General features: G+C 24.7%; 1 protein-coding gene across 2 annotated transcripts in view; it reads right to left on the reverse strand.

Moving 5' to 3' along the window:
* Positions 1-10,131: 10,131 nt before the first annotated feature.
* Positions 10,132-12,389, reverse strand: part of hth (Meis homeobox homothorax) — a 267,103-nt gene continuing 264,845 nt past the window's right edge. For both annotated transcript variants that reach the window (XM_075295992.1, XM_075295919.1), the window contains one exon: positions 10,132-10,729. In XM_075295992.1, the coding sequence (XP_075152107.1) occupies positions 10,569-10,729 (161 nt within the window). In that variant the 3' untranslated portion in view covers positions 10,132-10,568. The remainder of the gene's footprint in view (positions 10,730-12,389) is intronic.

Consider the following 12,389-nt stretch of genomic DNA (forward strand, 5'->3'; position numbering starts at 1 on the left):
CACACCTTTTCATTAAGATTGAGAATATTTTTCATACTCACCTCACAACAATTTCAATTGCATGTGATTTCACATTTGCCATGTTTTTGGGAATTTATCCACCACTTTTATTTATTTATTTATTTATTTATTTATTTATTTTTTTTTTGTTTAAAGCCATTTTCCAAAATAATTCCACCTTGAAGAGTGTCTTTCATCAGTTATCTTTGAATGTATTATTGCCTTAGGGTGGATAAAATAGTGTCTTTTATTGATAGTAGATGGTTCAATTGCTAAGTTTCTGGTAAACATGTGGCCTCCAACGCATCCTGCCAAGATATCATTCATTGGTTCTTCACATTTTTACTTGTGGTTATTTATTCACAGGAGGAATATGATCTCCTCAAACACGCTTCAAAAGCTTAATAGAATGAATGGAGAATCTGTAACCTGTTTGTTGCAACTATGTTATTTTTTTTTTTCTGTTAAATGTATAATACTATTTCGGAAATCATGTTTATATTTGACGAGAAAACAATATTATTGTGACAAAATTATTTCATGTTTCGCACCCAAAAATAGCATTGTGTTATTGAAACAATTTGGAGACGATCGTATTTCTTCTCTTCGTGCTCTTGTTATATTCCCTTTCACTTCTCTCCTTCTCTCCTCCTCTCCCCTCCCCAGCGTTCTTTAAATCAAAAGGCCATTATTTTTTCTGATATTTTTAATAATACTTTCTTTTATTATTATTTTTATTCTTCTGTTTTCTTTCTTTCTCATTTAATCATTTAAGTGGTATTTTTTCTTTATTTACTTAATACTCTGCTTCTCTTTCATTCATTTTCTTGGTTTTTTTTCACTTCTTCTTCTTCATTATATTTTATTACAATTTGTTTTGAAAGTTCGGATTGTTTTAAATATCATATCATTTAATATTATAGTTTAAGATTAATTTATGTTTAGCAATAATTTACACATTAAGCACATTATGACTTAGTTTTTTGGTAAGGAAATTATGATAAGTTTGAATTTGTTGTTTTTTTTTTAATAATAATTTTATTTTTCTCAGTGTATTTTTTATTTTTTATTAATAAGAATACAATTAATATATATAATGTATATATACTATAAAATAATGCATAAATTTACACTCACATATAATTAATTTAAAAATATTTCCGTTTTGTTTCATTTTCCTCTTTTTTTTAGTTGTAATGTAATCGTTTTTTTATTATTACTAATGTTTTTATTTTTGCATTACATGATAATAATAATTAATGATCTTAACATGTAGAGGGGGGTTTGTGTTTTTTTTTTTTACTTTTTCATGTATATTTATTTAATTTAATATTAAATTTCGAATCATATATGTGTTTGTATATTTTCATCATTTCATAATCCTGGATTATTAATCCCATTAGGACATTGCTATAATCCCATACTGTTAATTTGTATTAATGAAAAACTCCCAAAAAATTTATACACATTCATTATTTATATTTTCATGGTTGTGAAAATTTAGAACAAAACTCAAAATTATATAATAAATCTATATTTCGATATTAAAACAAAATAATATTTTTATAGATAATTATCATATTGCATTTCAATGTATACGAGATTTATATATATTTACAAAATACTACTTAAAAATGTTTTATAAATTGTTTGCGTATACATTTTGGTTTAATTTTCTTAAGATTTTTTTTTCAATCACATATAATTTTAAAAAATTTATTCGAAAAACAAAGATTTTTAAGAATGTTTTTTTTTTTTTTTTTGTTTTAGCTAACCACAAATAAAATTTTTCTGCCGAGCCAAGAAAGCATCATTTTTATGATATATGCTTTTAAAAAATAAAAAATAAACCTTAATATATTTAATTTCCTTTTCTCAGTTTTACAATTAATTCATCCAAAAAAGATTGGTTCTATTTGTAGGTTTTTCTTTGAAAATTTTCTTTTTTTTCCAAAAATGAAATATTTTTTTTAATTAATTTTCAAATTAATTCGTATACATTTTTTCTTCTGATTTATTAAGGCGCACTGTACATTTAAAAAAAATCAAATATATATGATTTTTTAATTTAATATATTTTTTTACGAATATTTTAAGCTTAATTTACATTACAAAAAAAGTTTTAGATTTTTTTTATTTTCATTATAGAAAGTCGTATACATTTTTGTAGTTATTTTTTATATAGTAATTTTTAATTATTTTTCTAATCTTAAGTGATTGTGTTTTTTGTTTTCCTCAGATTATTTGGTGAAAATGGGGAATTTTTGGTTTATATGATGAGGAAAGAAAAATCAAATTTATATGTATATGGTTTGGAGAGAAAAAAGCTTTGAAGGTACATTTTTTTAATGTTTTTTTTTTTTTTTTGTAAAAGGATTTTAGCATTACATTTACGTATATCGTTTGATTTCTTACAAGCGAATGTCCATTATCCTTCGACAACACATAGTGATTTTATCTTAGGATTGTGTTTTTCTACTTGCAAATTTATAAATTCAGTTCGAAGCAGCTTTTAAAGCTTTATGGAAATATTTATTAAATTAACCAAATCATAAGAAAAACTTAAAAATTTAAGAAACGCCAAAAAAAATTAATATTCGATCATTGAGAGTGTTTCGAGTACGAGAATATTTTAAATCATTATTTATGCTTTACATAAAATTAACTGAAGAATTTTTCCTTGTGGGATAATTAATAAAAAAATTATAAAAGTCATGTTTCTAACTACCATGGAAATATATATCAAGGTTTACATAAATATCCTTTGTACAGTTAGCTAAATTTTTTCTAATGTAGCTCCATAAGAATGGGTTTAAATAACAAAAACGTTGTATAATTTTAATGAACAACATTTTAAGGGTATTTCTGAGAGAGAAAAAAAACTTGGACTATAATTTAAGATGATTTCTCATCGAATACACTGATTGAGGATATAATTACCAACTGCGGGTGACTTAACTAAATTTTAATCGATATGATTAACGACTTGACGAGGTAAATATTTATTGAAGCTTTTTCCATCGTCATTTTATATTTTGCGAACAACAACCCAGCATAAAAATTTTTCCAAAGGCACAACTTTAAAAGCACTTCCAGAAGATGCACTCCCAATGTTGTCCTTTATTTTAACTACCCACGAAGTTCTTTTAATTCAATTTTTTATAACTTGGGTTATTCATATTTTTAATGGGTAATTTTAACTTTTTTTGTTTCAAATAGATTAAAAACAGAGTAAGAATTCATAAAATGGTACAACTCATTTTAATCTTGTCGAAAAAAATGCTAAATCCAATCTGAAAAAATTGTGAATTTTTGAAAATATTTGAGGTCGGACGTTTCCGACAAGCGTTAGAATTCATTAAAAATTATAAAAATTATTTATTTGACATAATATAACAGAATTTTTTAATTTACATCCAAAACATTGAATTCAGATCACACCTAAAGAAGTGATGCAAATTCAGAGCAACGGCTGTTGAAATGGAGGATTTCCGTCCTATGAAAATCCCATTCATCGCTTCTGTGTCAATTTTGCACCACTTCCGGATCCAAAAAGAACATTTTCATTACTTTTTTGGCGACGTTTTTTTTTTGCTGGGAAATCGATGGACAGACGTACGGATAACTAGGGTTATAGCCACTGATTAGTTGATGACAAATCTATCAAATGTGGGATCTAGAACAAAGATTTCTGGTAGGCATATTTAGACTTAGATCAACCTTAACTGCATACGCTAGGAAATGGCTAAACCGAGTTCCTTCAAGCGACTGGGGTGAAAATATAGTGCACTCAAAAAAACTGAACTCTCTATTTCACTAAAACCAATTTAACTTTGTTTTAGTTCATGGAATTATTATGTTTAGAGAAAGTTTTCTTTACTTAATAATTTTTTGTGTACGTTAGTTAAATTAACTAAACCCGAGGAATAAAATATACTCCAATGAACCATAAAGATGAACTAAATTCGTGTCTTCCACAAAATAGTTCAGAATTTCTTTAAATTTGTAAATTTTACCAAAAATGCGTCCATCATGACCTTCGTATGACACTAAAGACACTCTTGCAATTTTGAACTCCAAGTTTTTCCTTCAAACTACAAAATTTTCTTTAACAAGTGAAAAAAAAACTTAGTTATGTCTAATAAATTTTCTTGAATTTGTCGAAAAATATGTGCTTATTTTTATGACATCGGCATGATGCCAACGTTTGTAATACTGTTTAGATAAAATTTTCTACAAATTTTCTAAAATTAACCGAAAGTTTTCTTCCTGGTGGATTCACTGTTTTTTGAGTGTGTAATAGTTACTTACATCATATCCGGGGAGTCAGTCTTCGACTATGGCCAACATTTTAAAAACTCCAAATAAAAGTTTAAAATTTTCAGAATGTGGATGGAGTGAAGAACCCATTTTAGCCTCTAGTTAAGATGTGGTAGAATTGAAGATTGACTTTGGAAATAGATTTGTATATCTAATCTGAGAGGAGACAATTCACTAACAATAAGAATTTTCATGCAAGGTAGAGGGAGAACTAAGTTCCCAATCTAAATTCTCCAATTTAAATAAAATTTATGGGCTCTCTAGAAGGAGATTTTGTTATCAATCCATATTCTACAGTTTATATCAAATTTCCGTAATACTTTCTCCAGTTATCAATTTAAATTTTCCGCTTTGTAAGAAATTTTAATGAAATGTAGACGGTGGTTTTGTAATATAATCGGGAGCACAAGGTGGACTAACTGCTATTTTCAATTATTAGAAATCTTCAAGAGAGAGAATTTTTTTTTTTTGTTGGGAAGTTAGTCGGAAGTTTTCAATCTTCTATCAGATTTTAATCAGAGGAAAAACCACCGGCTAGTAAAATATTTGCATGCTGCTGTTTTATCGACAAGACATCGACCCTTAGATTAAAAGTCCAATGTGATGCAGTGAAGAACCACTGAAAAAGTACTGACTTCGTATTTTTATATCTGGCTGGGGAGGGAGGATAAACCACCGGCTAGTAAAATATTTGCATGGCATCACCTATTTTATCGACACGACACCGACCCTTAGACTAAGAAGTCCAATGTGATGCAGTGAAGAACCACTGAAAAAGAATTGACGTCGTATTTTCTTATATCTGGCTGGGGAGGGAGAATTTACGGAAGAAGGAGGAAGAAGCAGGATCTCGTTGTGAACTTAAATTCTCTGGCTTATATAAAATGCTCATAAAATGCAGATACTTTTTAATTCCTCGATTTATAAGAAATTTTCATAAAATGAAGAAGGTGGCCTTGCAAGTTAAACTGCATTGCTAGATGACCCAACTGATATATTTCAATGATGAACTCTATTTATATTTTCTTATATCTTGCTGGGGAGGGAGAATTTACGGGCTCTATAGAACGTGGATTTCGTTGTCAACTTAAATTCTCTTTGATTATATGAAATGCTCATAAAATGTAGATACTCTTTTAATTCCTAGATTTATAAGAAATTTTCATAAAGTGAAGAAGATGGTCTTGCAAGTTAAACTGCTTTGCTAGATGACCTAACTGCTATATTTCAATGATGAACTCATTTAATTGCAATCTTCAAAAGAGAAAGGTAAATTAGCACATAAATTAGTTTAATTGAAATTTTAGGAGAAGGTAGCTGAAACCTCTATGTTAAAATACCTAAATTTTTTATATCTACACACAAAGAAAATTTCATTAAAATTGAGCCAACGAAAATTTTTCATTGATATGACGAAACATTTTCATTAATACAATAAAAATATTCGTTAATAGTACGAAACGTTACGTTGCTTAACAGAAAATTCGTCATAATAACGAAAAATTTCGTTGTATTAACGAATTTGTTTCATTGGCTCACTTTTAATGACACATTTCTATAATATAACGAAACTTTTTCTATTAGTGTACAGGATTAAGATGACATCCACCATAGGCAGAAGAAGTCCTACACTTTGTCCATATGATTTACAATAACTTTCCGGGAAAGATTAGACACACTTATGACCAGTTTCACAATCTCCCATTAGCACTTAATCGGAGGATAAGTCACCGGTTACAATAATATTCGGATTCCATCAGCTATTTTATCGACACGAAACCAGCTCTTAGACTAAGAAGTCCATTGTAATGGCACCACAGATGGGATAAACTTTATGATCTTCAGCCAAAACTGGAATTGAACCCACAATTCTTTGATTGCAAGACGGACTTGCTAACCTGTACATCATAATGGCTCTCAAGAAACCGAAATGTAGCTCCTGAGGTGCAAATAACTGAAACGATTTGTTCGAAAATTCCAGGGTTGGAAATGTAGGGTTCCTCCCCTTTTGGGCGACCAGTTTTTTTCTATTTTTTTTTTTTTTAATTATTTTGTATTACATTCCATATACATCGGTATATTGGGGTTTTATTGGGCAGTAGCCTGGAAAGAGAGCTCCTGAGGTGCAAATAAATGAAACGATTTTTTCGAAAATTACAGGGGAGGAAATGTAGAGTTCCTCACCTTTTGGGTGTTCAACTTTTTTTTTAATTAATTTTTTTTTTTTCAAAATTTCAAAATTATTTTGTATTACATTCCATATACATCGGTATATTGGGATTTTATTGGACAGTAGCCTGGATTTTAATACTGAAATGCGATGATAGCCACAATGGTTTTTTTTCTCCTGCAATAAGGTAATAAGGAAAAGTTGGCACTTAAAACCAGCGAAAACACGGGAAATTCTAGTAAATATTCCACAAAATGTTTTTTATGTATGTCAGACGAATTTAGTAGACCATATAAAAAAGCCCTAATGCTGTTTATGAAATGTCCCCGTATTGGCTTGACAATACGAGATACAGTCTATACTGCAACAGCCACCGTATGATATTCAAAATTATTACTGGACTGGCAACCAAAGCGCTCAACATTCCATCCACTTTTTGTAAAAAAAAAATTTGCAATACCATTAGCAGTAGTGGAATAGTGCAATACGATAATTTCAAATATATAATATTGTAATTACATAATATTTATTTAATTGTACATTATGATTTTAAACTTCCCATCCTGAAATAAGAGACTTTCGTGGTCTTGTGCATGGGAAAACCAATAAAGAAAAAAAAATAAAACAATTGAAGACCATATATGACAACCCGTTATAAGGTAATATACCAATCATCCAATTTTGAGTACTTCTATGAATTATCTTCAAAATTAATTAAGTCACACTTAAAAAGTTGGATTTTGAAAAAAATTTAAAAATTAGAATTTTTATAACAAAATTATATATAAAAAATGCGATTTTGGAATAGTATATCAAAAAGCATAATTTCACAAAAATATTTTTTTTAATAGAAAAATCTATCCCCAGAATCCATAAAAATATCGAAAAAAAACCTAAATCAACAGCAATATATAAAAAAAATGTCCCAAAGAAAATGACTTCTTTAAATCCAAAATGATGACCTCTAACCCAAATTAAAAAGAAATAAAAAGACCAAAATATTTTTTTTTGTATTTTTTGCAAATAATTATTGTTTTATAGTTTTTTTTTTGTTTTTTATAAATCAATATTTTTCTCTCAATTTTTTTTTCAATCATTCAAAAAATAATCCATTCATATAATTAATAATAATAATAATTAAAAAATAATATTTTTAAAATAAAATACAAGTTGTAATTTTTCTGTTTTAAATTAAATATTAAAATTAAAATTATATGCAGCTGCACGTAGTTATCATTGTTTCATACACTTCTCAAGATCTACTAAAAACTACTCTCAATTATAATCGTAATAATTAAAAAGAGATAATAATAAAAATAATTAAAAATATAATCGTGTGTTCTTTGCAAATTCATTCATTAAATTAAAATCAATTGAAAACAATAAAAAAGACAATTTTCGTTTTGTTGTAGGGGAAAAATAAGAGTTGATATATGTAGATAATACTCTCTATATATAATTTACAATTACCATATTTGTTTTTGCTAGATCAGGATATATAGTTGAGAGGGGAAAAGTATAAGGAAAGGGGGAGAGAAAACATAAAAAACAAAAAACAATTAATTTTTTTTTTCATTTAAAGAAAATTTGTTCTTAAAATTATTAAATCTAAGCTGGATGTAAATAAAATTATAAAGCATTTTTATATATATATTTGTATATTTATATAATTTAAATCCTTAGGGTGATTTTATGATAGGTCATCTAAACAAATAATAATTTACAATAGAGTTTCAAAAAAAAAACGAGAGTTTGCAAAACAAAAAAAAAAAACAAAACTTTAAATAATAAAAAAACAAATTAAAAAAGTCCAGACAAAAAAAATCTTGTTAGAATACAAGTTTTTTTTAAGAAAACAAATCTAAAAGATATTTAATCAAATTTTATTATATATCTTTTAAATTTGTTAAAAAAAATTAAAATTTTTTTAACTGGTTCAAGCTTAATTTTGTCTTCTTTTCTTTAAGGTTTTAGGTTTTTTTACTTTTTGTTGTGGTTAAAATAATAACTAATAAGTATTGTTTTTTTATTTAATATATTATATAATATGAATTATTAAAAACTTTATACATTTACATATGGTATACATTCTCTTCAGTATGAATGAAAAGATATAGATGTTTTTTGTATTATTTTCTTTGTAATTCTCAAGGACAAAGGACTTTTCCTTGTGTGGTTTATTAAAGATTTTCACTAAAAATGATTTTATTTTTTTTTTGTTTTATAATTAATTTATTAAATTATGTATACATATGTATTTCTGAATTTTTGTTTTTTTTTTTCTTTCCATCTCTCTCTCTTTAGTTTACTTATATCATAAATATTAATTTAAATTGATAATCTTTCTCTTTTATTTTATTCCATCAGTTTTCTGTACTTGTTTTTTTTTTTTAATTTCCGTATAACTAAATTGTATTTACTGTGTTTGTTTTCGGGTTTCAAATTCTTTAAGTAGTTTTGTTCTTGTATGTGTGTGTGTATTTGCATTTTTGTGTTAAAACAATTTTTGTTGTTTTTTCCCCCAGTTATATTGGATTTTATATAAATTATATAATTTCTGCAACATTTTCTCTTTACGGCGGATTTTTTTTTTACGATCTTACTCTCTCTCTCTGTCTTTACAAGAAACCCCTTAAGGAAAGAGATCATATATAAAAGTATATATATAATTTTTAAATTTTTTATGGAAATACATTTAAAAGAAATTTTTAAATTTATTCTTAAAAATATTAAAAAATTCTCATAAAAATCATTAATAACAATTTTAAAAACTTAGGTTTATTTTATGGTTTAATATTTTTCTGTTTTCAAATAAATTAACAAATTTTGAAATATAAATATTCCATCTTTTTTTTTTTTGAAAAATTAAATTCGCTGTTTAAATTTCTAAAACTATGATTTTTGTTGTTGTTTGTGGTGGTGTAAGTAGTTTCATCGAAATTGTTTTTGTAGGGGGTTAATATATAGCCTTTCGTGATAGATAGGTTAGATCTGCAAATAAATAAAAAAATATATTAATAAAATTTAGTAGACATAAATAATATTATTAATACAATATTAAATATTTTTAATATAATATAATAAACTGAAAACTTTAGGAAAATTATAGAAAAAAAATATTTTATTTATTTATTCAAAAATTCTATAATAAAAGGCCTATAAAAATATTTTACAATATTTTACATAAACAAAATACTGAGCAATCGTTATAATTAATTAATTTAATTTTTTAATTAATTTTTTTTTATTATTTTTCAAACTTCGAAATTTTCTCACATTTTTCGATCACGGAAATTTTAATATATTTTTTTTAATGAGGATTGCGAAACAACCCCCAAAACAATTTTTGTTCTACAATTTTGATTTTTTTTAAATAAACACACCTACCTTTTATGGGTTCCAAAATATTTTTCGATAAAATCCACCTATGGAAACGATTTTTTCGATTTGGTTTTGGTAAACCCCAGCATTGATGTCATAGATATTTCGAAATCCATATCCTTTACTTTGTTTTTGAATTTAAAGATGAGTACTAAGTGATCTTATTCCTTGATTACGTATATCCGGTATTTTGCAAATTCTTTTGGTAGAAAATATGGGAATTTTTCAAAGGTCTTCCACCAAAGAATTTTGTCTGTTGCTTTTTCTTATTATTGGAAAATGTCGCAATTGTTGTTTTATTGTGTTTTTGAATTTCAAACATAGAAGATGAGAGAGTTAAGATTTCCATGTTTTCTCTTCTTGGGTCTTCATTATTTTGGTTTCTGGGCCTAATTGTTTCTTTCGAAATTAGGCTTTTTTTTGTTGTAGGTGTCGTTGGTTTTTTTTTGGTGCAATTTCCATAACTTTCCATACTAAAGTCTTTAGTTCCTTTCTCTTTGCTATGGGCGGGTAGTGAAAGGAAATATGAGGAAAGTTTTTTTTTCCAAACGTTGCACTTGTTTTTTTTTTTTTTTTTTTGAGGGGGATTTTAATTTGTATGGAGGAGTAGGGTATGCGCCTTATCCATGTTGTTTTTACATTTTGTTTGTCCTATATATGTGTATTTAAATGTTGAGATTTATTGGGCTAAATTTGATTACAAATGTTGTCCATAGTATTCAGCATGTGGATAATGGGGATAGGCTTGATGGAAACCAGGATCACCAGGTGGACGATGCATCATATGTGCCTGACTGTCCATCATATAGCCCATGGGATCATGACCGTAACCGGAGGGACCAGCATGGGGGGTATAGACTATGGAAGAAAGAAAGAAAAAATAATGAAAATTAGTAAAATATATTAAAGAATTATTTAATTAAATACCGAATTAATTTAAAATTCAAATGATTTGAAATAAATTATTAAAAATAAATTAAATTGAACCCAATTAGTCTAGACTAAGCTAAAGGAAACTAAACTTAATTTAAATAAAATTATTATTTTAATTTTAATCTATGTTAACGTATATAATATAAATATACTATGGTTAAGTAAATTTTTTGTAATTTAGGTAATCTATATTTTAAGTTTTTGTATTTAATTATTTTCTATAATTCAGGTATTTTGTTATGCTTTGTTATACGTTTTTTTGGCCCTAGGGCTTTTGTATTACTTCGTGGATTAATAAATAAATAAATAAATAAAATAATTTGTTTATTATTTTTAACTTTTTACTTTTAAATATATTTTCATTTATATTTAATAAGCCTTGATTTAAATTTTAATTTTGTATATCATTTACTATATTAAACTAATCTCTAAAATTAAGTTTTATAAAAACGAGAATTTAAATATAGTTTAAAATTAAATTTACAATATAAATGTTAAAAATAACATGCAAATTAAATATGTAAAAATAGAAAAACATTTCATTTATGATAAATAATAAAAACATAGATTAAATTCGTATAAAAATTAGAATTATTACATTATTTTTAATTTTTATAAAATAAATATATAATAAATTTATGTTTTAATTACACTTTCATTAAATGAAAATTCATTTTTTATCCAAAGTTGTAATTTTAATTAAAGTAAACATATTCGAAAAATAAATATTAAATTAATTATAAAAATTTCAAATATTAAAATATAAATATTAAATTAATTATAATAATTTCAAATATTAAAATATAAATATTAAATTGATTATAAAAATTTCAAATATTAAAATATAAATATTAAATTATATTATAAAAATTCTACTACAATAAATATATAATAAATTAACGTTTAATTTATTATTTTATAAAAATGTTATCAAAAATTCTAAAGCTATTTATTAAATATATAACAAATTAACGTTTAAATTAATATTTTATAAAAATTTTATCAAAAATGCTAAAACAATTTATTAAATATATAACAAATTAATGTTTAAATTATTATTTTATAAAAATTTTATCAAAAATTCTAAAGCAATTCAATTTAAAAAATTAAATTACAATTATTACAAAAATAAAAAATAAAATATTTAACATTGAATATCATTCAAATTAATTATCATTTAACTAATAAAACTATAATAATTTTTATTTTAGTATAATAAATATAATATATTAACATATCAAAAATTTTATTAAAAAAATTAATGCAAATAGAAATTAAAATGAAAAATAAAATTAAAAAATTTATAATTATAATTAAAGTCAAAAAAAGAATGAAACTGAAATGAAAATATAAAACAAAATTTTATCTAGATTTTATAGACTCATATTTAAATTTAAGTTTTATTAAAACAAAAATGTAAAATTAAATATTTTATTTTTATTTCATTTTACATTTTCGTCTTAATAAAACTTAAATTTAAATATGAGCCTATAATCTCTTATACAAATAAAATAATTTTAATTGTTTTATTAAATTTAATTTTGTTTTATATTTTCATTTTCATTCATTCATTGCATTTGAAGTT

The sequence above is a fragment of the Haematobia irritans genome, chromosome 1 (assembly GCF_050003625.1).
Source record: "Haematobia irritans isolate KBUSLIRL chromosome 1, ASM5000362v1, whole genome shotgun sequence".
Classification (NCBI taxonomy): Eukaryota; Metazoa; Arthropoda; class Insecta; order Diptera; family Muscidae; genus Haematobia; species Haematobia irritans.